At 39.3% G+C, this 27191-nt stretch overlaps 1 protein-coding gene across 1 annotated transcript in view; it reads right to left on the bottom strand.

Annotated features, from left to right (window-relative positions):
* GALNT12 (polypeptide N-acetylgalactosaminyltransferase 12) overlaps positions 1–27191 on the bottom strand; it is a 49094-nt gene that overhangs the window by 2740 nt on the left and 19163 nt on the right. Inside the window, 4 exon segments of the mRNA XM_026089665.1 lie at positions 1664–1819; positions 8253–8366; positions 17709–17840; positions 20379–20555. Of these exon segments, the coding sequence (XP_025945450.1) occupies positions 1664–1819; positions 8253–8366; positions 17709–17840; positions 20379–20555 (579 nt within the window).

Genomic DNA, 27191 nt, shown 5'->3' with positions numbered 1-27191 from the left:
ATCTATAAGGACAGATTCCTAGTGTCTGACGCTTCTCCAGACAAAGCAAGGGAAATGCAGTACTGATATCTGGTCAATCACTTGCTTTGAAATGTGGGGACCAGTGATTTTAATTTAATGCAATAGAAGAACAGGTTATTGGTGCAGAACAGTATGTTCAAATCACACACAGGAAGAAAGTGATCATGAGAAGAAAAGAGGATTCAGCATCTGAAACTTAAGAAATTACTTTAAAAGTTAATGCTTAGGAATGTAGTTGGAACAGGTGTATTTCAAAATTGCATTGCCCCAGTTCTTTCTTTCCTGAAATGACAGAAGTTCATTCAATATATATCATCTTAAGGATTAACAAGTATGAACTTGAAAAACTGTATTAAAAATCAGCATTAAAAATGAAACACATCATTTAAAAAGCCAGCATTTTAAATATTTCCTTTTATTCTGTAATATCATTGTGGGCTTCAGTCTGGACTAGATTCAGTGAATAGATAGTAGTTTTCTTATTTTTCTTTAGAATTTACTTTGCCACCAATTTCCCAAAGCAAATTCTTTAGAATTTACTACCACTGGTGGCAGTATCTAAGCATAAATTTGTTAATGGTGGAGTATGCAGAATTTAGATACATTATGTAGACACACTGTGTAGACTGAACATTTAAATACATTATGTGACCTTTTCCCTTTGTCAAATAATGACACCCAAGAACTTGACCATGGCCATCATTTTTCCTGCAATTTGTTTTCTCTCATGCATTCACAAACTCCTTCTGAGATTAAAACCTACTAAACACAAGGTTTGCTAGGGTCACATATTATGCTTATTAGTATATTCCATACTTCTCGGTATTTCTCCTCTTTGGGGATAGGCACTGAAGAAGAGGAGAGGTACAGATTTGTTGACTCCCCACAGCCAGTAAGATGTGTCCTGTCTAAGGTTAGGAGTGAAAAGGATGGACGGTATTTTTTTGATAGGACATCAAGTTACACAACTTGATTGCATTGCAGAAAAGCTCAGACAGCACTTCTGGTGCTCATAGGGAGGTCAACAGGAATTATTCACAGAGGACAAGAGGAAGCTTCAGGGAAATGGGGAAGAGTATAAAGTAGTAGTGAAGCATAAAGGGTAAGATATCAGGGATATATGGAAGTATAAATACTGGGGGAGTAAGAGAAATCACAGCATGGAGAGCAAAAGAAGGCCAGCTATGAGACGAGGCTGGGGAAAAGGAATGGAAGCACCAAGGTCCTCAGGAGAAGACATAGGGGTGGAGTGCGGGAAACAACTGAGCAGCCCACAGTCAACACCAGATGAGGAGAGGGTGAAGACAATCGTATCTACAAACTTGCTCAGTTCCTCTGAAGTTAAGGAAGGGTGTTTTCCTTCTAGTCTTTCGACTTTTTATATGTCTGGGACTTTACCTGTGCAGTGCTGTTACTCTGTCGTTCTATGGGAAATTGTCAAATATTAAAATTCATGAGAGTAAATTTCTGTCAAAGATTTAGGCCTATGGAAATAAAATCCCACTCCAAATATAGACGTAATTATGTCTTGCATGATGTATAGGTAATAAAGTTAAAAAAAAWAWATATATATATATTCCCTCCCTCTTCCCCCAAAACCAACCAACCAATGAACCAACCAAAATCAAACAGGCACACTTACCTCTCTGAAAATAAACTTCTGATTTTCAGGAATACTGTGAACATTTTCTTCACACAAGTACATTGTCAAATAGTCAGTTCCTGAATCAACTGCTGCACAGACTTCTGGCTGCCGGGTGTTGTAACGTATTTCATTATGGGATGTGTATTCGAAAAACTACAAATACAAGAGAAGAAACAGGACAAAAGCAATTTCATATGTACACAAGAATGCATTCAAAAGAAAGCAGGACATAGTAAGCAACTATAATTAAGTTTACATATTAAAGTTGCTACTGTGGAGAGAAATCCTGCTAAAAATATTCAAGGAGGCTTAACTGCTGCTATTTGCTTACTATTTTACAGAAAATCAATCTCACCACAGCATTGCTTGACTTTGATAGCACTTCAAATGTATGAAATGCTGAAAAAATGCACTAGAAAGCAGATGTACAACATTAAAGGACCTATAAAACTGTAATATACTACTTTCACATTCTAGATCGCCCCTAATAATAGGACAGAAACCAGTTTATAGACTGACATTATGCCTTCTTAATTCAGTTGTCAAAGCAATGTCACTTTTAATTAAGGAGCTCCTCAYTGAATAGTTCAAATGCAGTTTGGTCAAGGTTAATTTCCAACTACAAAGTACTCAGGATGCATGGTGATGAGCATTTCATTATATGAAATTTTAAGATACTATTTGGAGCAAAGCAGCTACAGCTGCTTTGAAGCCTGAGCAGAACTTTAACAAAGACAATTTACTGGCCTTGCTTGTTGTACAATATTCTACAGAGATGTTCTGAACATGCTCTAAAGCATGTTGGCTCCTGTAGCAATTATGGTTGAAGACTTCCTTGAAATTTTTATATTTATCATGGACATTTGCCAAATTTTGAACTCCATTAAAGAGAATGATAAAGTTTGAGAGCTGTTTGTATTTAGCACCCTTGTAAATAATTTAATGACTATGGTGCACGGATGTGTGTTTAGAACTGATTTAGATTATACTCAGTAGAGTAGACAAGAGTTTTATACACATCAAAAAATTGCTTGTTAGCAGTAGTATAGCTGTATTAATGGAAAGCAACAAAGGGACGGATTGAGGGACAAAAGGAATCCTTCTCTTTTGTTTTGTTTCTCCCCTGGAGACAGAGGAAGAAAGGGGTGAAGGGGGCTGTACCGATTCTGAAACATTGCATATACTGGAATGAAACACAGGATCATCCTCAACAATCACCAGCTAATCAGCATTGACAGAGAGCCTAGAAATGGAGTTATAAGATATAACAGGACCATAAAATTTTAAAGTCTGCTGTCATCAAGTTCCAGGTGTAAGAACGCTGATCTTGATTAAACTGATACTAATGCCTATTATGTCAGCTTGTAGAGTTTCATATTTTTCTTTTTTTTTTTTTGCCAGTGATGTAAGCGATCCCCCAGAACTAACCTGTTCACCGTCATTCATTCAGCTACCCCAGTGAGCTATCTGGGCACTGATTTTAAACCTAGAATTTGTGAATAAAGAAAAAGCTTCACTTCTGTTAGTTTGTCTGGAGAGACACTGCAATTCAGTATACTTTCTGATGCTACTTTTACAAGGTGACAGCTAGGGCCTTGTTCATTATTGGATTTATAAGATATAATTCTTTGTAGCAATTTGTATTTGAATATCACTGAAAGCCTGCAAGTTGCTGATTATACCAGATGTATCAAGAGTACATGGAGCAGCAACTAGGACAAAGCATTTGTTAATGCTGACATCTTTCTTCAGCTGCCTCTTAAATATGCTGCATCAGATTTGGGAGGAGAAGAGCTAATAAAATGGTCAACTTATGAATAACATTATGGTTTGGAGTTATATTATTAACAACCAAGCATTCATGCCTCCTTGCTTAATGAGCATTATACAGTTCTTTACCCTATATTGCTTCAAATGGAATAAACACTTCAGACTTCAGTCATTTTCAAGCTTCAGCAATACATGAGATAAATCCCTTCCTCCTCAAAAGATAAAGAATTTTTTAGTGGTATTCCCTTGCCCAAAGACAAAGGTTGCATGGAAAGGAAGCATTTACAAATTGATTTGTGGCCCAATATCTTACTGCATTTTTTTCTTTCAGAGAGCTGGTAGATTCCCTTAAGTGCCATGGGGAAACTTGATGAGGCCTTTTACTAAGCTGCCTACCATTTCTGGGAAAACTGTGGGATATGCCCCAACTGCATGAGTGCTCTGTGGCACAAGAGGCGGAGGATTTCTGCTCCCTCACCAGGCCCTGAAACACTCTGTATGTCTGGATACAGCTCTCTGCAGACAGGAAGGAGTTTGCACCTTACAGGCACATTCTGGGTGACATAACAGCAGCAAGGTTACTAGGTCTGCCACAGAAAATGTAAGGGCAAAGCCCTCCACTGCCTCTCCCTACTTGCCTCAAATTWATCAGCCACAGATGGGAACAGTGGTGGGGTGGTATCAGACCATGCAGGCTGCTTGGTTGTTATGGATCCTCTTATTGCATCAGATGGGGAGGCCACCATGAACCAGTCCCCTCTGTCCTGGTTCCCAGCCCTTTAATGGCCCGAATTGCAAAGCCTTTCCTTCCGGCCTACCTGGGTCAGCTGCTTCCACAAAACATCAGCAGCCTGAGGTGCAATCAATGCTTTGCTTATTTTCTACCTCTCTTCCACATATACTCAGCTCCTATCACTGCAAATCATATACTCACCTTCTTGCTGTAATGAACATGCTAATTTTAAACACCCCACAGCTAGTTTTCTTACTGCTTACACAAAAGCAATTCAGGAACTAAAAAGAACCTCTCACTGAGGCCATGGCATTGCGTGACTGGATTCAAGCGGACACAGCGACTATTTACTGTGGACCTCAGATCCTCAGATAGTTCTCTGAGAGTGGTTTTACTTAATAAGGCATAAAATGGGAGCAGGTGCTGGACTTCATAAATAACCAATAGCACAGAGCTCTCTTCTCTTGGCACAGTGCACAGCTGTTCAGAGGTCACTTTAAGCAGAGAATTGCTTCCAGTGAAAAGAGTTTTTACAGAGCTTTTGCAGTTGTCCCCTGCATAAACAGCCACCCGCCTCTGGCATATCATGCCAGAGGATGGATGTACTGGAGTGTAAGATACTTATGGCTGACCAAGTTAACATTCATTAGTGTTAAATTCTACCAAGATGTTTTGGAGAATAACTTTAATGAGCTGTACTCTGGAGAATAAACTTCATTCCCTTATCCTATGAGATAGCATGAATGTGCAGCAGTGAGTACTATTTGAGGAAGAAAGTGATGAATGGTGGAAAAAACATCACAATTGGAGAGAGAGATAAAAAGGAAAAAATGTGGAAAAATGTGGAAAAAAAAGTGGAGAAAAAAAATGGGAGCTAGCCACGAAAGAGGACAGGCATTTGACAAGGAGCAAGACATGACAGACCAGGCGCAGAGAGAAATTGCTGGGATTAATAACTGGGAGGAGAGACTGAGCAAGGCAGTTAGAGAAACAGACTGGGAGCTGGCCGGCATGGCAAAGAGAGCGCTTACTGCACGGAGAGGAGAAAGTAGGGCTGAGACACATGGCACGGAGGAGCCAACTGGAGCAAAATTCTGTAATAAGGCTGTAATGGGGTAAAGAGCAGAGTGACAAGAGCAGATACAACAAGAACAGGCAGGAAAGTCTGGGATCAGGATGACTAATTCCCTTCCAAGGATGACATGGAAGTTAAGAGCTGGCTGTTGTCAGGGAGTATCTTCAAAACTCGGTAGTAAAGTGACCTTTGCTCCTGTAGCATTGGTATAACTAGAGGCCGACAAACCTACTGCTGCCATCAGTTCCATTAGCTCACCGTGGTAGATGTGCATGGGGGAAATTTGACTGTTTCAGGCGTGCTGTCATCACCTGTACATGGAGCTAAGGAATTCACAACATYGAGAATGAGCTGTTATCTCTTAGAAACAGCTGTGCAAAGAGCATGGGGAAGGGAAGGAAATGGAGATATGTTCTGCTAGTAGCTTTCGCAGCCATCTGTGAGCCAGAAAAAGGAGATGCAAACTCAGGAATCCTGACTTTCATTTCACTTCACATCACATGTGTGCTTCTACATCTGTCCTCCTCCAGCCTCCCTGTTCCCACACCCACAGCTCTTGCTGATGTCCACTTTTCCTCTTACAGCTACTACCTGTCACCCCTGTTCACCCCCTCCTCTGCCAGCTATTGGCTCTGTTCCCAATAGCTCCCCTTCTTCCTGCTCGCTAGACACCAGCAGAAGGAGCACTAACTGCACGAGTCGGAGATCATCACTGCTCGCAGCCCGGTGTTTCCTGTCACAGGCACTTGGATGCCTCTCACCAGCAGAGGTGCAAGAGAATTAATATCCAGTGGTGTGATAACTTTGCAATAGACTAGCAGTTAATCTTCTAGTGCTAGCTGAACAAAGGAGAACTGTGGAGGGTCATGACAGGGTTAAACTGGTGGAAAGTTGCAAGTAGCAAGCAACAGGAGCCTCAGACAAACGTACCCAAGGACACAGGTGCAGCTGGGAATGATACATCCTGAGAAAGTACAGATAAACTAGCAGAAGCCAGTGGGTACCAAGGTTAAGGGCAAGACAGCTTTTCTAAACAAGTAGCAAGGTACAAGGCATGGTCGCTGCGTGCGTGATTGGTGTAATGATTGGCTACCTATGACATAATCTGCATGATGATTGGCTTAGCAAAGTGTGTCTGTGAAACCACTGAAGCAGCTAACCTTTTAAATATGCTCAGAAACAAACAATAAATGTCTCAAGATGCACCACTTCTTGAGTCTGTGCCATTAATCCGCCACAGAGAACTGCGAGAATGTCATCTCACAAGAACCTTTTTGAATAGCAATGGTACTTCTCTTCTGCTTTCACATTTTACTCCATGTCCTATTTTTTGGGAGGTGGGTGGGAAGCATAAAATTTAAATTAACTGTTCTTGTTCAAACAAATACAAAAATATTCTACCCCTCTCCTCTCCGAAATCCATAATACAAGAAAAAAATACCAAAAAAGGCATGTGTTTGTGAGCAGGTAATCCTATAGATAAGAGTGTTATTAATCTAGGAAAGTGGCTAACTAGCTCATCTGATTATTTATCTTCTGTATGTGTATATAGAAGTATGCCCAATATGGGCAGGGAGCTGAACTGAGGGAGAAAAATGGGTTGGTATGGTGTGGATTAGTGTGCTTGACATGCACTTGGCATTATCAAGATCCTTCTGCTTCTATGATGCATGATTCTCCTCATCCTCTCTCCTTCTGTCTTTACTGCCAGGACAGAAATTTTAGGAAAATTATTTAAAAACCTTATTAAGGTTATTTAATAAACCAATAAATACTACTAAATAATAATATTATAAATAATATTTCCACTACTTATGGCAATAAACTTGCTGCTAGAAACAAATCTGCTCCCTGACAGATCTGAAACATAGCACTTGGACTGTTGTTTGTTTACAATTTTTAAGGAAAATGCAATTCATATTAGTAAAATCCTCTTCAATACAGGCTTGTTTTTCATTCCTCTAGCTTTTATATTTTTTTAAAAGCAGAGATGAGTTCAGAAAGACAGCTGATAAACTGCATGGCTGTCACATATGTTGTGCTTTTCTAAAGCTATTTTTTCTTTCCTAAACAAAAGTTTGGATTAATTTCCTAAAAAGCAGTCAAGCCACCCACAGTTATGTACTTAATCTCAAAAAGACCTTTTATTTCTCCACCTCTCCCTACTCTGGGGCATGCCATATAGTCTAATCTGGGTTGGAGACCAAAAAAAAGACGCTACATAAGCAAATACATGTCACTTGTCACACACCACACCCCAATTTGAGAAGATGGCAATTCAAAACCATGCAAAACATAGAGTGACTACTGTATATTGACATCTGGTGCCCTACAGCACTTTTACCATGGCTGTATGTAGACAGCTTTATCGGCATCATAACCTGTTGCACACAGTTTCAATCAGCATGCAGAAAGATGCCAGCAAACATTTTTAGCTTCACTACTTAAAACCAAGAAAGCCAAAATTAAAGCTTTAGAAAGGATCCATCTTGGCCTAGAAGAACATTTATGTAGAACAGACTGCAGAAGAAGATGCCATTCTGAACCTCTTATCCAGTCAGACAAACACCAAGAAGAAAAGGCATGATGACAGACACAGGCAGACCCACGTGAGGTTTGCAATGTTACTATGGGATCTGGAGAGATGGACAAAAGCGGACAGGTACGCCGTTCTGTCTAGCGCCAGCTGGAGATGAGCAAACACTGGTCCATTAGCCATATAACTGCACTGCCATGCTATTAACCCCTGCTAGCAAGCTCTGTGGAAAGGCATGACTAAGGTATTCGTGGCTTCCCTGGTATGGGTAGAGATGTCTTTAGAACTAAGAATGTCTGACCTCAGGATACACAGAAATTAAAAGCATCCAGTGAAAAAATCAAAAATAGGGCTCTAGCTCTAAGATCATTTTACTGTGGCAACAGTCTCTCAGTGCTGGAATGCTTTTTACCGTACTTTTTACATTACAATCATAATGTTAGTCAAAATGAAAATAAAAGATGAATCTTACCTGATTTTGTCCCATGCCATGACACGGGTACAGTATGACCCTGTGTCCAGTTACTTCATGTTCATTTGGAGGGTTATAATCAAAACAGAAGTTTGCCATTCCTCTGTTCTTCAGCTAATCAAAACAAAAGAGTGTTTTAAAGCATCTAAAGTGCTTTAGTGCTAAATTAAGGAGGATACATTGCAATCACTTTACACCCATACTGCTGGACTGTGAGGTTTATATCCCAGAGCTAGAAGTGGTTTGAACGAATTGGAGTGGACCAAATGGATCCAGTGGTACTAGCTCTTTCAGACTAATGTGAAATAAAACTGTTGGGATCATCCTGACTCAGGACACTGAACCAGCCAGACATGATGGGTTCCCCTAGGAAAGACACCACATTCTAGCGTATTTGCAAGTGAAGCAGGTAGGAACTATGAAAAGCTGTGTTGAACAAGCCAGCAATTTGCACAAAATGAGAGTGTGCCATGTCTTTTATTCTCCCCACCCCCGCCAACACACACACTCCGATTTACTTGTTTAATTTTCTTATGAAAAAAGACCACATCCTTTTCTCATTTTTTCAAATGAGAGATGTACAAAGGACTCCAGTACCCTCTGGAGGTTGACAAGCAGTCAGATTTTAAGACAAGAAATCCTGAAAGTGGGTGAGGTTTCTCTTTTAAAAGAGACGCTATATATCATATTAAAATATGTTCCTTGCACCTGTTACTGACCTCTGACACAATAGGTGCAAAACTTGTAGATTAAATTTTAACATAGTAAGTTATATGATTTCAAAAAATCATGTTAATTAATAAGGGTTTGCATTTTCTAAGCATTCAGGAGTCAAAAGTAACTAAAAATAAGTTGAACAATGCCGTAACAATTACAGAAGTCTAGCATTAACCAGTTAACCAAATTTAAAATTACACTGAGCAAAACAGGTTCTGTAAACACACATTCAACCTGAATGCCTCCATTACTGAACAGAATTGTATCACACACTAGAAGAATAAGCAGAGTCACTCTCAGCAGTTACTTAAGCAAAGTGTAATKTCCTCTCTCTTCACTAGTATTGAGAATTATATCCTCAGTTCTTAATGTAGAGAATAAATGGACATGAAGGAATTGCAAAAGGGAAAAAACAAACAGATTGGGACAAATGTCTTCACTCTGAAGTTCTGTCCTAACGAGTTTTCCCATTTAATTCCTTCTGATCATGTTTCCACTATGCATTTGCTGGAACTTTTCAGTAAAGGATTAAGTAAAATCAAAGTCTGGGGGAATTATAAAATTCATTCTCATTTTTAGTGTCCAAGTTTACCAGAAATAAAAGAAATCCTCTGGACATTCTTTACCATACACTCACTTTACTAACATACTCCACACTCACTATACTAACATACTCTTCTTCTAAACTGTCAAAAGAAGGCATTTAGTTTACCTTCATAATACCAGTAAAGAATTACATACAAAAAATAGGAAAGAAAGCATCTTTGATAGATGATTTTTAACGTACACCATGGGATTACATAAACAAAACAAAAAAATTCTCATGTTTCCACATTCTATGTAAAGAAGTGTCAATTCAAAGTCATACCAACTTAAATATGATAATTGTGTCTCTAAAATTATAAGTCAGTTTATGTTGCTGTCAGTCACTATCCTCTGGATCAGAGGTTCTTCCATTAGTATTTTTAATGACTTTGCCTGATGCTCTACTGATTCTAACAGGAAGATAAACATAGCAAAGTACCTATCCTTACTGCCATCCCAGCCAACCTCAAGTCTTCACTGTCATTCTGAGCATGTGCTCTTCACTGGCATCCCTCGACATGCTCTACGGAAAAGGTCCCTTCTGTGGCTTTTGTAGTTTTAAATAACCTATATTAAGATGCTATGTGCCACCAGAACTACTACAACTCGGGCACAAGAATGCTTTCCTACACATGTGGCACAATGCCTAAATACAGAACAAAAAAACAAAAGCTATATAAAAGATTACTAGTTTCATTTCAGATGGTTTAAAACTAAGTCTGTGCTCACATGATGTTATCACAAATAATCTCTCATTATTTCTTTCACGCGTAATCATTTGTGGTATGTGCAGACATATTCCTAAACATACATGGTCCTTATTTCAGCATGAATCTCTTAGTTTGTCATATCAGACATTTGTAGATGTTCTTTTATACCCACTCTTGACTAGTAAGCCTAATAGATGCTGAAGATCTAATTTGTAGAGATACTCAAGTACTGATCAGATAATGACCTGATCTGAGATGACAAAGATTTGAAAATGATCAGATTTGAAAATCTGATCTCAACACCACTTATGCATAAAACCACCACTCATTTGTTCCAAGGCAGAAAAAAATATGAGAGAATTTGTGAAAGCAATATTTTCCTCTTGTTAAATGAGAATAGACAATTTAAGTTTCTTTTACTTACAAAACACTACCAAAATAATAATAGTCCATTCACGTCTGACATTCTTTTTTCCAACATCCCCCATAAACTAGTCATGCAACAAGAACAAATTTTCTCAGGGACTTACCTTATTTTTTTGCTGAATGCTGCATTAGAGAAACAGAAATGAGAAAAATTTTATCACCTTGCCATTACTATACACAGTTCTCAGAAGTTCTGCCCATGCAACCAGTAGGCTGTTTCTTCAAATTCTGTCTCCTAGTGAAACACTGCAGGTGCCATTTAGTTACTGTTTTGTTTGGAGGCTGAGATAGGTAGTAAATGCCAACTATTGAGAYACTCAATACTCTATGAAAGATTTGGAATTACAGACCTTTACCTCACCTACTGCTTGGAGAAATTTAAATCTGTCATTTCCTAACATCTGGACACTTGCATATAATGATGCAATACAGATGGCATTCTGTAATTATTCTTTGCATTTTTTAAGATAAAAACCATTTCATACAACTGTAAGCAAAGCACAGGCAACAAATTCTTAACATTAAAACTTCATTACATTAGTAGACAAATACTGCCAGTGAAACATAGCCAACCTTTATCTTCATCCACAAAATAGAACAAAATCCTCCTTATTCTTCCACAATGACATTGGTATCGATGGATTAGTGGTATGGGCAGATGATACTGTAGGACATAGTAAGATAGGAGTTTGTAGCAAGCCAACAGCTTCATGGTACTGGCCAGGCATACGTTTTTACCTCAAATATAATCCCAGCAGTCACAGGGAACAATCTTACTGAGCATACATTATTTTCATACTAGCATTTTTTGGGGAAAAAAAGTGAATAATATCCTCAGATTTCTGTTAACTTCTTAACTGCAACATTGAAATGAGTATGTAACGTTGATGGCTGAGATTCTTGGAATGAACCAATGATAAGACATGTTTGTCAGAATTCATTTGCTCACCCCATAAAGTCCAGAACTCTCTAGGAGGCTCATGAACATATAAGCATCTATCTTAAGCTATGGCGTGTTCATTTGAGATTAGTATCAGACACTTGAGTTTCTTCCACTTCCTTTAAAAAGTCTGTTCCAGGCTTGGAGAAGCAGTACAGCCAATAAAATGTGGTGGAAGAGCCCCTACATTGCATTTTTTATGCATATTTTCCTGTGGTGGGCACCAGATCTGAAGGTCTAGTCAGCAGTAATCCTGGGTACTTTCTAATCTCAAGTGGCAGCTCCACAAATTTTATGATAATGAAGTTCTAGAGGTTCCTCCACCCTAGAGGAGGCTGTTTTGGAGTCTGATACCTCTGAGAACTTTTAATACTCAACATGCAATAGCCTTTTTGACTACATATCTTTATCCACATAGCTAAGGTCTCTTCTTCTGTATGCCTGTCCGTAACACCACGTTATCTAGGTAATTTACAAAATGATCCCTTTCATGTCTTAGCAGAACAAAACTCTTCCTATTTTTAAAGGCAGGCACTGTCTTTTTTCTTTTCCCTTTTTTTTTGGTGGGGGGAAAGGTTATATCTGGACTGAATTAAAAGCAAAAGATGACTGAGCATTTGGAAATTCCTTTAGGACGAGATGGTCTTGGTGAAAAATGTTGAAGGAAGCTGCTATTTGAAAAATTCAAGTATTTGATCTCCTGACTGATTCAGTCAATCACAGAAGCCTTTAAGCATAGGTGGTGAAAAGAGTTAAGGGTTAGATAGTCACAACAGACATCTGCCAGCTTGGTTTTTCATATTCATCTGGTACATCAGCTAGAAATTGCCTGAGAAGTAAGAAAACCTCTCATATCAGAACATAATATGGCCTTGCTCTCAAGCGATCAAACTTACAGAAAAGTCCTCATGTCTACACTGTCCTTTAAAAGCAATTTTGATGCCAAGTTCAAGGCCAAATTTACTGACTGACCATAATCGTTATCCTTAGACGCCTACCCTGAAGGCCAGCTATACTTGATACATCTTAGAGGGGAGAGAAATGCTGAATATTCCCTTGTTTTACAACCATGCATTTCTACATGCACCAACAACATGAAAAGATCACAGCACTGCCTGATCCCTCTATCTTCATGTAGTTTCATGATGCAACAATGTCACAATATTAATATTAAGCACACAAGATGGCTCCAAGTCCTTCCTAGAGATGCCCACATCATCCATTCCCAAGGCAGCTGAGACTGGTAAGCAGTCATCTGGACTATCTAGATGGACAATCTGCAAGAGCACAGTTGGGGTTCAGGTCTGTTTTAGATTTTACATCAACTGCAGCACAAGTAGAGAATAGTCTTTGCTGGTAAGCGCATACTGAAAGATGGCCAGAACAGATGCTATGTCAGAAGTAACTGACTTTGCTAAGATTTTCTCAGTGAAAGGTTTTAGACTTTCCAATACAATTTCTGAATGTCTCATTAGACAGATGGGCATTCAGACACAGTGAGAATATAGTTGAAATTGTTAAATGTAGAAACGCAGAACATATCCTCTGATCTTGGTATTGTAATTGAAGAATTGAAGACTCCCACCAAATGCATAAACACGAAACAAAGTCACAAGAGCCAACTTGGGGTTAATTAACAGAATTTGAAATCAGTCCCTCTTGATTTTCCTGATAACTTTTGGAATTAGGAGAATGTGAGTAATGATCATCACGTCACTGACAAGGTACTCTGTGTTACGCTTATCTTTTTTGGTTTGTTTTCACTGCTCTCAAAATACCTAACTATAATTCTGTGAATCTGTCTGTTGAAATTTAACAAGGGAAACTCTCTGCTATTTTTGGTTCTTTTCCTTTGCCATTCTTTGTATTGTCATCCTCTGATACTAGCAGTTCTCTAACTGCTTCTAAGGTAGCTGCCTCCTTTGCTCTGTTTGGTTCTATTTTGTCTTTTTGAGAACAAACCAGTGACACACCAACAGCATCACTATTTTTGTTTTAGAGCTTCTACATCTCTTCATTGCTGGCATACCTGCCACTTTGAAGAGCTAGATAATGCTTCTTTTCACTGCTTTATAGATGTTTATGACACCGAGGACATTTGGCTATTCAGGTTCATCACATTACACAAAAGAACAGAAGGGGTTCATGTCTTTTTTCTGTTGTTTCTGATTTCTGGTATCTCCTGTTGAGGATTTTCTGCTTCCTCTTTCTTTTGGAAGCTTTTTGCTGATACTCAAATTGCTGACACTTGCTTTCAATTTTCCCAGAGAAGTGTGTTTAACAGTTTCTCCTTGACCTCATACTCATTCTTTTGAACTGCAATTAATCCCAACCTCATCATGGTTTCCTTTACTAAACAGCTCTGATGCAACACAAAATATATTTTAAAACCAGGTTTATCAGTTTTCACCATTATGATTCATGAACAAAGCTGTTTTTTGGATAGGCTAAAGGACATACAAGTTTTATTTGCCTTAAAATAAAACTTCTGCTCCCTTTTCCCCCCAAAAAGAAGAAAAAAATATAAATCCAAGTCAAAAGGTTTAGTTTATGTCTTACACAAACTGCCAAAGCTACATTAGCATTCAAGAGCCTAAGGACCAGATAGACACTGCTTGTATAGCTGTCCAAGGCACTGTATGGCTTAAAAAAGGCATGTGCTTGAGCCAAGCAAGGAGATAGAGCATGCCTATGCCTCTGCGTAGTCGGCTGAGGTGCCCTGAGAAGAAATTCAATGCACGTCCATTCGGAGTGCAACCTGCTCTGCCTGATGCTGCCCTACTGAATACTGAGCACAGATGTATTTCCAAACAGACATCTGATTCACAAGCCGCTCATGAGAGCCCTTCAAACACAGGAAGACACTTAACATAGAATGAGATGGATGCCTTTTGTACAACAACCTACTAAAGAGAGCACTTGCTGAGTGGAGGGTGATCGGGATTTGCTTCCCTCTTCAGACCGAGTAGCACAGGACAGACCAGCCCAGGACAGGGGCACTACCTCATCTGCTGAAGCTTAGCTGTTACGTGGAAAACAATGAAAGACTCAGAGAGAGACTAAACAGCATAGTTTCGAATATCTAATTTAAGGTTAGGACATTTCTGGAAGGGCATACTGTTGTCTCCTCTCTAGGAGCTTCTAGTGCACTTTGCCTTAATACATCTCTAGGCAAAACAATACTGGGAGCTCAGACAGGAAACTGGATTCATCTCTCCAAATTTTCTTTCTCTTTAGATAAAATAGTAACTAAGGACTTACCATGTGCTCCTACAAAGACACTGTATTTGAAACATTAAAACACACCCTAAGACTCCTTTATTTTTTTGGAACTCAAATACAATTTTGCTAAGTTTCACCAGAATTTTGATCAAATGAACTCAGGTTCTGGCAACATAAGTCATCCTTTCTACCTAATGTTGCTTGGCCTTCACTGTCTGTAAGTGAGAAAAACTGGTGAATCTTCTATCTCCTAGAGCAGTTTAAACATGTCTCAAAATTTTTTCTCATAATGATCATAATATTGGCCTTAATATTTGATCTAGTAGAAAAAATGGAATTTTAGGTTTTGAACTTCACTCTACTGTTCCAGTGCTAGAACTTTTATGCAAAAATCTGACTTAAATTAAAAAAGCTTTTTATGAAAGAGAACACTTGATAGTACCATAGAAATATTGATATTGATAGTACCATTTATCAAAGTATGGTTCCGTTCAGACCATGGACTGAAGTTAGCATTGAGAAATTCCACATTTCTGGTTGCTAAATGATTGTGGTATAAAGTATACTAATTTTACCAGTAAAAAGATACATCATCTCCCTCATTCCTAGGCCTCTGTCAGTCTACAAAAATGCAATCATAGCTCAGGCAAAAATATTCAAATCTCTATGTGTTTAATAAAGTTTTAGGCTGCTAATATTTTTAGGCAACCAAGTTTAGTATACATATTAAAATTTATCTATATATCAAGAAAAAAAAGCATTAGCACAAGTGTTTAATTGTCAGTGCATGGCACTGAATTCTACTCAATAATTCTTGCACTTATTTCAATAACTTATAGTTGTCCTATAGGTAAATTTTAGACAGATTTTCAATTTCAGTGTAAAAATTTTCAAGGGAGGGAGAAATCCCTTAGCAATCTCTTTCAACAATTAAATAGCCTCACACTAAGCAGAGCTGCCAACAAAGCTAACACTTCTAAACACAGTATTTTTGTGAACCAAAAAAGCACTACGCTGCTAATGCGGGAGTAAAGAGCACGATCAATGATTCACTGAAGTTAGCAGATGGACTTAATATCCACAAATCAGTTGAATCAGTAGGTGTCATTTTTTGCACTGTCACTTTCTGAGAGTATAACTGTACTTTAATCACATTTTAAATTCTTCCTACCAAAAAATGGTGTATTCTCTTTATGCTCATAACTAGATGACAGCATCTAAGAATTGTTTTTAGAGAAATATATAGAGATCATACACTATAGATACCTCAAGCAGCTCTGAACAAGAATTACTATTTCTAGGTATTGTCAACACCTTCCTTGAGGATGACACATGCTGCTAATCTTGAAAGAAACTACACAAATCTCTTCTCCTCCCCAAAATGTTGAAACATTATGACCACCACAGTCTAGGTTTTCTTTTGCAGGATGAAGTACAGAGGTGGAGGGGAGGATAAGATTACTGAAATGCTCACTGAAGTCTTTTTGCTTCAGTTCTCTGACTTTGTCAGTTAGCGATCCAGCACAGAACAACAAAAACTGAACCAATGTTGTACCATGGTCTACTCCAGATACTGGATAATGGTGCAAATTTACCTCTCATGCCTGTGATCACATAAAGATACCTGTTTAAGTGCCAGCTCAAAGAAAAATGGAACAGGGTGGCTGCTTTCTTAGAGGTTCCTAAGGGGTTTGCTGCGCCACTGCTGACTGATGCACTTCCCGATGGGAAATACAACTTAGAGAAACTGCAGCATTTCCATCTTAGGATTTTTTTGTTCAGTATGTACTGAAGCTATTAGGGAAGGCTGTGGGGAGACTTGGGTTACTGTATGCTCTGTATGCCCACAATGCTCAGGGTTTTTTTCCTCCTCTAAAAAAGATCCAGTAGAGTGATTGTGCAACTGAAGTGCAGATGACTGCAAGACCAGACTGTTGTGATACTGGTTGGATGAGATGAAGAACTAGCAATGTTGGAATCTAGCTTCAGGATGACTGAGTTACCAACAAAAGCATTTAAAAGTCAATGTGGCATTTGTAGGAAGGTATCTCATACATCTCTGCCTGGCAAGAAGGTGCAGTCTTATCTTTCTAATAGGACAGATATAGCAGACAGCTGCTGATCTTTCTGAAGCAGCAGGTATTTACTGCAACATCTCTGTCTTCATCCCTCCCAAATGAGATTAGAGTAATGTGATGTACATGGGGCTACAGTTTATATTTATCTGTAAGCTGCAAACAGCATAGAAAGTTGTCCTCTCTTAAAAAAGGAGAAGATTCTCATATTGAACCCATGAAAATTGCTTATGATCCTGTTCTGGTCAAAAGTGACTTCCAGATTAAAAATTAAGGTGTTGGTTTTAACGTACACATCAAAAAACCGCATGATCTGGGAACGTGTAGGAGTAGCTCTTTTTCCTGCATCATAGTTTTCATCAGAGAAAATGTGCAAATACTTGTTACAAAGCACACTTCCTATTTTCAAGTTGATAACTAAAAATCAAAACACTTAAGCACTCTTTTTTGTTATTATGCAATGTTTTAAGAAATTTCAAAAAAAAAAAAAAAAAACAGCCATCCCTGGTTCCCTTTAGTACTCTCAAAATTTCACTTGGAAAGTATAATTTCTGGCAACCTGTTCTTGTACTCTTTCACAGAATTCCTTTATAAGTAATACCTCTTAATACAAAGATTCTAAGAGCAACCATATTTGAAAATCTACCATTTCTAACTGAATTCTATCAAAATTCAAAACTGCTTTCAGTACAGAAATACCAGGTATGTCTTGATCACCCTTCATACTGGATTAGTAGGGGGTTCAGAGAGCTGCAAGGAGGCTCCTTGCTGAGCCACATACCATTCCAAAGAAGCCCGGTCTGTCCTCGGGTACGTGGAGCTCGGGGTAAACATTCTCCAAGAACCATTTGAAGTCCTTACATTTGAGCTTCTCTCGAAGGAGTCTCCTTTCTGTCACATCTCCATATGGTTCCTGAAAGAAAAAAACATTAAAAAMCAAAACAGAACAGACGCTCCCTTCTAAATTATGTATACACATTATTAGGGACCTTATGCTAAAGTGGGAAGTAGGATTTTTAACCAGGAACTATCCCTGCTTTTGGGTGTTGGATTTGATTTCATTATCCTTCCATTTGCTAAATGTTGACAAAAAAATATTAGAACAGGACATTAAAATTTTAAATACACTGGAAGACAGTCAGTCTGAGAAAACTCCAGAAACTCTGCAAGTAAGGATGTCCCTGAACACGGATTGCTGGAAACCGAGAAAGCATACTGGCAACATATTTGTTTCAGCTGGATAACTGAAAGTTTCAGAAGTAGTGAATGAATCTTAAAAATTTTAAATTATTCCACCATCAATTTGCAAATTACCTATAAAGACATTTTTGCATTTAACTGATGAAATTTGTAAAATCTGTCTTACAGTTTCCTTTGGCTTTATAGTTTTGGGGGAGGGGTTGGAGCAAAGCCAACCCTTATTATGAAATCTTAAATCTCCAGAGAAAAGCTTTCAGTGAAGACTTTTCCCTGTGTGTAGATTGGAGCAGAGTTCACCCCTCTTCAAGTCCATCTTCAAAATCTATTTCTCTATATTGACTAAGAACTTCAGACAGTCAAGCATGATCTGCTCTTTGCAATCCCCACATTCTTGCAAGTCATGTGACACACTGTTTTTCATCAAACCAAAAATATATTTGTATTTCTCAAAACTGAAAACACAAACCAGATGCAAAATGGAGGCATGGATGACTACTTCAAAAAAAAAAAAAAAAAAAAAAAAAAAAAGCAGGACATATTAGCTCTGAATTGAGTATCTGAGTTAGATGAAGTAGAAGGTTCTGAATTCAGCTTTTGAAACGAGCAGTGCATAGAATAAAATATTATGGAAACCAGAATGCACTGGTGGCAGCTTTGACACGTGCAAAAATGCAAGATCCTCAACTTAAATCCACTGTGTTACACACAAGCCAAGATACAAAAATTAGGATATTAACACACAAATATCCTTTAAAGACAGTTAAAGTTCCGTCATTACAGACATCAGCTGCCCAGAACTTTACAAGAAAAGCTATCAGGATTTATTGCTGTTTTCTCTTTGCATATGACACTGTCAGAATCAGCCCAGCATTGCCTGCAAACTTCCATCTTCACATACACCAAATACATCCTTCTCTCAAAGTCAGGCTCTAATAATAAAGCCTAGATGGCTTTTAAGATGTTAAAGTAGAACAACTATCACACATACATGGACTAGAATAATCCAATGTCCAGTTTAATCCAACAGAACACATGGTGGAAGCTAACCAAACTCAGTTCCTCAGTCTCCTCTAGCACTTCTTTTAAAAGCATAATGGTTTTCAAGAACATTTTGTCCATAGGCATTTCTATTGGGATAGGCCACTCAAACGCTTTAGAAACTCCCTCTCTGGTCTCTAAACTCTGAGCAGACATGGTCAGAGGTGGATGTCCAGCAGTCCAGGGCAAGGCACTTCCTGCCTTGCACAAAACCAGAAAGCAGGAATTCAGAAAACTTTCAGGTCAAAGAAGAGAAGGGTCTAGGGAGATTAAGCAACTTCAGAAGCAAGCAATAAAAGAGAATTTTTTTTTAAGCCTGAATTTTGGACTTTTGTGCCACAGATTCACAGAAGTCACTTTTAGTTGACTAAGACATTATGAGAATATTTCAAAGTTATTGTCTTCCAGTCTGCAGGCCACTCTCTAAAAATATATCTGAGCTATGAATTTGCACACTGCTCTACTGTACAGACCTATTCAAATATCACAGTATTCATCTCTTGCAAATTTCTGCAAACAAAGATCTTATATTTTCTTCCTCATTGTATTTAAAAATGTCAACAGAATTAAAGAACAGAACTGATACTTCAAATGTTCCATGAGGAACATTTTCATCCTACTTCATCCTACTTCCCAAGATTAATTTTTAATTCATTTAATCTTTGGAATCTTGATTTTGTATAAGTTTTTTTAAATCAAATATTGTGAAGCAGTAAATCAAACTTCGAAAAATCCATTTATCCTACATTAATACAACATTTTACCATTATCATAAGACTGGCAATCTTGCTGAAGATCATGACCAAGCCGGTTAGATAAAAGTGTACTGTTCACTGAACCTTATTGATTAACATTAACCATCTTTTCTGTTCTGTAATTCTTTATTGAGAGAATCCTGTATCAGCTGCTTCATTCTTCTTCTGCTAGGCACACATTTCAGGTTAAACAGCTCCTCGTTCCTTGGGCCACCTTGCTTAACCTTTTTTTTTTTCCCCAAGCATAAAACAAATTTATGTATAGGTAATTTTTAATTTATTGGGAAAATAGGAATTTCTGTCAGACTAGGAGAAGGCCAAATTTGTGTCAATATTAAAAAAGAAATAAAAGAAATAAACATAAAAAGTCATTCATTTTAAAAGTTAGCTGAATTATTAGTTATTTCTTTGAAAACAAACTCAATTCTAATTCTAAGTATGATGGACTTCAAACTCACCAGGCGAGCATGTGGGTTTCGATGGTAATAAAGTTCTTTATATTCATCCATCCATACTTCAGCTGCACGTACACTGTTTGCCAAAGCCTTGGACCGTGAGTACGGAGCTTGTTTGGGAAAAACATGACCTACGTGAGAGCAAGGGTGGATCTCAAGACTTCCTCCACACTGCCATATCTAAACAAAGAATTCACATTTCACATAGTTAATTCCAATCTTTGCAAGCAGAAGGATACAAGCAGGCTTTGCAAGGGTAATGCCTCCTCAGGAATATCACAGCATATTGTAAGTGACAGAATAATTTTGTTAGGGAGGGAAATAATTGCCTCATTCCATGAATAAACTGGACTAAATGGCCTCCTCATGACCTCAGAGCAAATGTTGGGAGCAACAACAAGATATCCCTATCTCTGGTTTTATCAGGTGTGCAATTATCCCTGTCTTAGCTTTACTTTCTCTGAAGGCATGATGAGAAATGGTCCACAATATTTCTGCAAGCTGAACGGTAGTCTACAATTCAAGATATATAGGTATTATTCACCAAAGAGCCATGTTTGTGGTCCAACAGCAACCACACCAATAGCCTCCTTAGAAAGAAAGTGATGACTGATTTCTTACCAGAAACTTGCTCTTTCTTTGCTTTCTTTGCCTATATTCTACTGGAAATCTGACTTGGCAAAACTTGCAACCTTGTCATATTATCAGAAAACCATTACTTGTGTTCGCATTTCTAGATGCATCATTTCAGAAGAGAGGTATGGGTACCTGGCCTGGTCATAAAATATTACCACCACTAACCTTTTTAATTGAAAAGCTGGAAAAGGAGCCCAAGACCCAACATATGAGAAGAAAAAGCACACAAAATAATTCTTTGACTGACACTTGGTGGTCCAATTTTAGCGAAAAAAACTCTCCTATCCAAACCAGGGCTAACACAGACTTTCTGTAGAAGTTTTTGCAAACTAGCATTCCCAGGAGCTAATTCTCCTCTTGGATCCAGCTGTGCACACCAGGCAACTCATCCTTCCTCTGTAAATGGAGGACCAGGGAAATTGTCTAAGATATGTTTAAAGGTGTGAGAGGTTTGCTCTTTAATGACCCTCTTGTATAACACATACATTTTTAATTACATGTATGTTGGGGCCCTTGCAGTGCTTCAGAACAATAATCTATATGAAGAATTATAAGGGTTACTCAAGGAGACTTAGAAGGTCACTAAAGGACGAGTGCGGTTAGGAGAATGCTTGAGCAAGCTCAAAAGAAGGAACTTGAAAGAAGAGACAGGATGTTGAGCTCCCAAAAGGTCACCAATCAGCGTAGAGTAAACACCGCGTGCTTCAAGGCGGCGCAACCAATCAGCGGAACGAAAGGACTGCATGCTCGGCGTGCTTTGCTTAGCTGTGCACTTAGAAACATATATAAGATGGGCAATTTGCCGAATAAAGTTGGAATTGAATCTGCATTCTGTGACTGCGTATGATTCTTTCCCTCTACTCCCGTGGACCGCGACACATGTATTTTTAATTACATGTCCATTACTAAAATGGACACAGCAGGAGCAAAAGCTGTGAGGCAGAAAAAAGAATTTCTGTCCTTAACAGTGACAACGGATCAGTGTTCCTCTCCTTGGGACTGCCAGGGATTCAGAAAGTCACCAGATATGAAACCTTTCAGCATGTACAAATGAATATTGTCTTCAGCCTGCTCTTTTTTAAATAATTATTTACGTATTTCTGTCAAATTTCTTAACTTCAATATCACTGAATGTTGTCTAAGTTCCACTGATTTGGTTTTAGATAATGATGACATACTGATGAATATATTTATGAGTGGCAAAATACTACGTGATAAAATTGTAGATACTCTTAAGCTTTATGATAAAATTGCACTCTAATACATATGTTTACTTTTAAAACAACTAGCTTTCTTAAAGGAGTAGGTAATTCATTACTCAACTACAGGGAACACTGGATAATCTTCATTTCTTTGATTTAAAATTTTAAGTTTTCTGGTTTTCACAGTAGGTTTCTCTGTTCTTTTTCTCTTCTGAAGAAACAGCATATTTTTTCTTTTGAATAGAAGAATGATTAAAGGAATCATTATTAATTCTTTCTCTAAATTCACAGTTCTATACTGTTGTTTTAAATGATTAGCTATGTTTTCAAATGTAAATTACACTACTGCCAAATTGAAAGCTGTTATGAAACCACTTATCCAATTTCGCTTTAAGATCTCCCTCACTGAGATTTGTTTCAGAATAATAGCTTTCTTATGTCATTATTTCTATACACAAGATTATATTTTTTAAAATTGAAATTTATCAGGCAAGATTTGTCAGTAAATATTGAGCTCTATTAAAATATATTAAGGTCTATCAATTTTCATATTTCTTCTATCACATAAAAGCTTTTTTTAAGTGATCATTACTGCTTTAATCAATCTGCTTTTAACAAGAAGATATGAGGACTAGACCATAAAGACCACTGAGGTGCAAATGTAGTCGAGCAAGAAGCACATTCTTCCATTCTTCTGTGATAAAGTCCCAGTTAACTGGAGTAAAACAGACTGACCAAGATCTCTGTTAAACTGCTGCAAAAAACAAATTCCTCAACTGCTGAACGTTCAATAGTTAAAATTCTGAATAGCTCTAAAAAATAATTGAAAGCTGCTAACCAGTGCTCATTATATTCTACTTCCTTCATTAAAACACAGTTTAAAGTTCTCTTCCCTTACTATTACAAAAAATAATAATTTTTAGCTAAATAATTCCTCAATAGATTTAGTTTATTTAACATGGAAAACATATTTTGACTTCTATATAAAATCACATTCAAATGAGTAACTAAAATAAAGCAAAAAGTGCAACACAGAAACCCAAACTGATTATGAAATGCTAAATAACTAACCCTGGGGAAGGTTCTCCCCTCAAACTAATTCCAGGTCCTGTAACAGCACATTAGATTTCATTTAGATTTTGCATGCTCACGTGCAGGCAAGTATGCTTCTTTACTAGGTCTGGCTAGCTCAAAGCTTGTCATTATAAAAGCGTATTTTTTTTCTTGAGTACAAAAAAACAAGGTGATTTTATTCAAGGTGAAAGCAAAAATAAAAATAAAGGGATGTATGTAGACTGCGAATATTTTTCATTTTTTCAGAGACAGATGCTTGCATTATAAAAAGCTATAATAAGAGCATAATGCTCCACTTGGAAACCCTGCACCTGCAAGAATCTTTGAACAATTGACTTAATTGATAGGTCAGTGAAAGGTAAACAAGAAAAGCAAGCCTTTTGTCAAGAAACTAAATTTCCTATATAAGCTCTACAGCCTCCAATCTAATATTTTAGTAAACTCCAAAAGGCAAAAGGGTGCTAACTCCTGAACTGCAGCAAACAAAGACTGGCTGGGGAAAACACTTTTTTTTTTTTTTTTGGCAATTCTTTCTGTTGTACTCTCATTTTCCCCATTTTGCACCTGTGCACCAAGGATAGTGCTTGAGCACCATCTGCTGGGAAGCAGAGAGGAAAGGTGCTCAAAAACATGTGCCCTCGGTTACATAAATCCCATCCAGAGTATTCTGACTGCAGGAGAAATTTCCAGATCCAGACAGGAAGAAACAATAAAAAAAAAAGAAAATGAAAAACCCCAAGCAGTTAGAGGTGCATCATCCAGGAGTGTGGACAAGGAAATTTCAAATAGAAGAAAGGAATTTTCAGTAAGTAATTCTGTCTCTTTGAATATGGGTATTTTCTCTCCTGCTGTGATGGTGAGGTAAAGGACAGACAGCAGAGGTATCAAGCAGCAATCCCCAGGAACAAACTTACATTACAGTGCCACTAGCAGGACCCACAGCAGAGAGGGGGAAAAAAGCGGCAAGTGGGTTACCCTCCCTTGACAGACAGCAGGCAGAAGATGAAAGGGCATCGTTTTGCAACCCTTAAAAGAGGCGTTTCAATGCTCGTTATCCACGAAGTGAATTTTTTTCTAAACAAATCCCAAATCAAGGCACATTGACCTGATGCTGCATTCAGTTTCTCTCAGTCATAACGCATTTAGCCAGAGCTTTGTCCTTGTTGTACCTTTTAAAACCACAGAGAATTTCTCCAGTTTAGAGTAATCAAAGTACAAGAAAGTGGAGGCCTGAGAACAAGTCTTTTCATATCACTGGAAGGGTAATGTTTTCAGAGACAAGAAGAGCAATGAATTAATTCACAGTGAGTTTCAAGTATCCCTACTCCTAATTTTCAGGTCTGGCAGTCTAGAAACCACAGAGACAACAGAATTAACAATGATTTATCCCTCTTGACCTTCTGCAGCGCTACAGGCAGCAAGAAGTACAGTAAAACAACATCCTTGCCTTCTGCTCCCTTCCACAAGAAATCTCACCACAGGAGGCATAAATACAAGGGGTTGAAAGTGTGCCACGGACCATTTGGCTCCAAGTGCCCAGACCCTGCTAGCTATGTCTGCAYGAGTAAAATTACTGTGCCCTGGTATATTTGCTGGCCCTTAGATCAGCTGCCATTGCACAGGCCAGCACGCAAAACTTTCTCCCCCCAATGCAAAAGCTCATTCCCGCTGCCATTTGCAGGCAGCTGGCCCTGAACACATCGCACAGGCCCATGCACTTCTCATTGAAGTGCCCCTCTGCTCTCCCTGCAAGCCACATTCCCCCGTCCTCAGCCTGGGCGCAACAGCCGGCACACCTGTAGCCACTGAAGACCTGCCCCGTGCCATCAGGCTGGTGCCCCCCTGCGGGCCTCTCCTCCTGCTGGGTACCTGCTATGGCCACGTGCTCTGCCAGCACCCCAGGATATTCTCTGCTGCTTGCCTCTTTCCACTTCTCCTTGTGCTCAAGCAGCCTTTGATGCTTTCTCAAGCCCACGGGAAGACTACCTTCTTTCTCAGCGCTGAAGTGGCAAAGCCACAGCTCGTTCACAGTTCTGCATTACCGGGGGTCAAAGACCTGGTTCTGTGAACCAGTAACATCAAAAAGGAGACTGCTGCCAAAGCCTGACAGAGGTCAACAGCAATGATGGCTCAGGTCTAAAGCAACAACAGACAGAGCAGGGCCAGTCCCTGTCACACAGCGGGGGTTTGGGCTTGCCCTACCAGCAAGCCTTGGCCTCCCCACAAAGTGTGACACATGAGGAGTGAAGAACTGCATGGAAAGAGGGTCACCTCTGAGGCTTTATAGCAGGAGCTGCTGCTGGCCTCCCAGCACCAGAGCATCACTTCTAATCTCAGAGGAGAAAAAGACTGCCATCTGGAGCCTTACTGCCCCCGACTCTGCGCTGGTTAGTGGGCAAGCATTTGGGTGTTATCAAATCTATGGCAGCCAGATCACAGTGGAGACTGCAGACGTTTCACCAAGCCGAAGTAAATCTTCTACCGTCCAGTTCTGCCAGCTGTAGTTGTTATTTCCAAGTTTGTTGCTTTGGGAGAGGTGAAAATCTGCTGTGAGGCAGAGAATATGGTGATAGTTTCAAAAGCAGTGTCAAGTCCACCTTGCAAACTCCTGGTCTGTCTGGGTGTACAACAGCAGCCGCAAACAAGTGCCTGCCGGAGCCTGTCTTGTTCAGCCCACATCCAACTGTTGCACCACATGGACATGGAAGGTGGTGTCTTGCTCTCTGGTGGAGCTTGTTGCTAAGCTCACAGTCTCCAGCCTCTGCTTAGCTGTATGCTGTATCATAGCTGAGGAAATAACAGGCGCAGAACTCAGGGCATGGACACTGCCACTGGTTCCCAAAAGCACATCCCTACCTCATCCCCATCATCCCTTCCAATTCCCTTAGTAAGTGAAAAAACAGTTTTCACTAGCCAGAGGTACACTGGGGCTGGATTCTGCCGCTGAGTTGCTTGGTGTGAGCAACAACACGGAAGCAGAGAAAAAGGGCTTTCCTCTCTGTCAACACATGGGATCCAGGCATTCGCCTTGGGTGCCAAGGAGAACTTTAGTGGTGAGCTGAAACTAAAGACCAGGCCCTCCCTATCCTGAGACGCACAGAGAAGGACTGAGCAGAGATGCTCTCCTTCAGACCCAGCACGTCTCAGTGTTCCCCAGCCAGCTGTACTAGCACTATGGTTCATGCTGCACAATCTCCTCTGCAAAACTCAACTTCTCTAGGTTAACCTTCATTTGGACTGTGACTGATGAAGGTCCCCCACACCGCACCCACGAGTAGGAAAGACTGCCTCTTCACAAGCAGTGACAAGCGTGACCATGTCATTGGGGCCTCAAGTACAAACCCTCCATCACGGACTGTGGCTCCATGAGAAGCCTCACAAAAGGAGGCATAAAAATCATTTCCATTGAGAGTTATTTCGTAGCTCCTGACACTGTGACTGAGCAATTATCCCAAAGAACCAGAAAAAGGAAACAAAACCCTGACAGTGGAAAGGAGGAGACCGTAGGAACATGCATATGAAAGCACACTACACCAGAACTGGAGCCAGCTGGGAGACTTCTGCTTCAGACTTGCAGACCTGGCAAAGGTGGGTGAGTTGCTTGGGAGCTGCAGCCGAGGCCAGCTGAATTCACTGGTTGCGACAAGTGGGCAGTGTGCTTGGACTTATGGGCCAGACGAATTTTCTGCTACGTGAGAAGGGAGTCACAACATCAGATCAAAGAGCTATCACAGCTCAGAATTGTCCCTCGAGCAAGAAACAACATTGCTTTTTTGTCTGTGGTGATTATCCTCCCTGCTCCTTTTCCTTCCTTATTCTTGTGCCCTCCTTGCTAGCCTTTCTGCCCTGCAGAGAGCAGGAGGCAGGACGAGAAGCAACGGGGACTCCAAGCTTCCCCGGTCAA

Source organism: Apteryx rowi, unplaced genomic scaffold (assembly GCF_003343035.1).
Source record: "Apteryx rowi isolate R43461 unplaced genomic scaffold, aptRow1 scaffold_826, whole genome shotgun sequence".
In the NCBI taxonomy this organism is placed as follows: Eukaryota; Metazoa; Chordata; class Aves; order Apterygiformes; family Apterygidae; genus Apteryx; species Apteryx rowi.
Note: the sequence above shows the minus strand (reverse complement) of the source record. Positions and strands in the feature narration are given on the sequence as shown.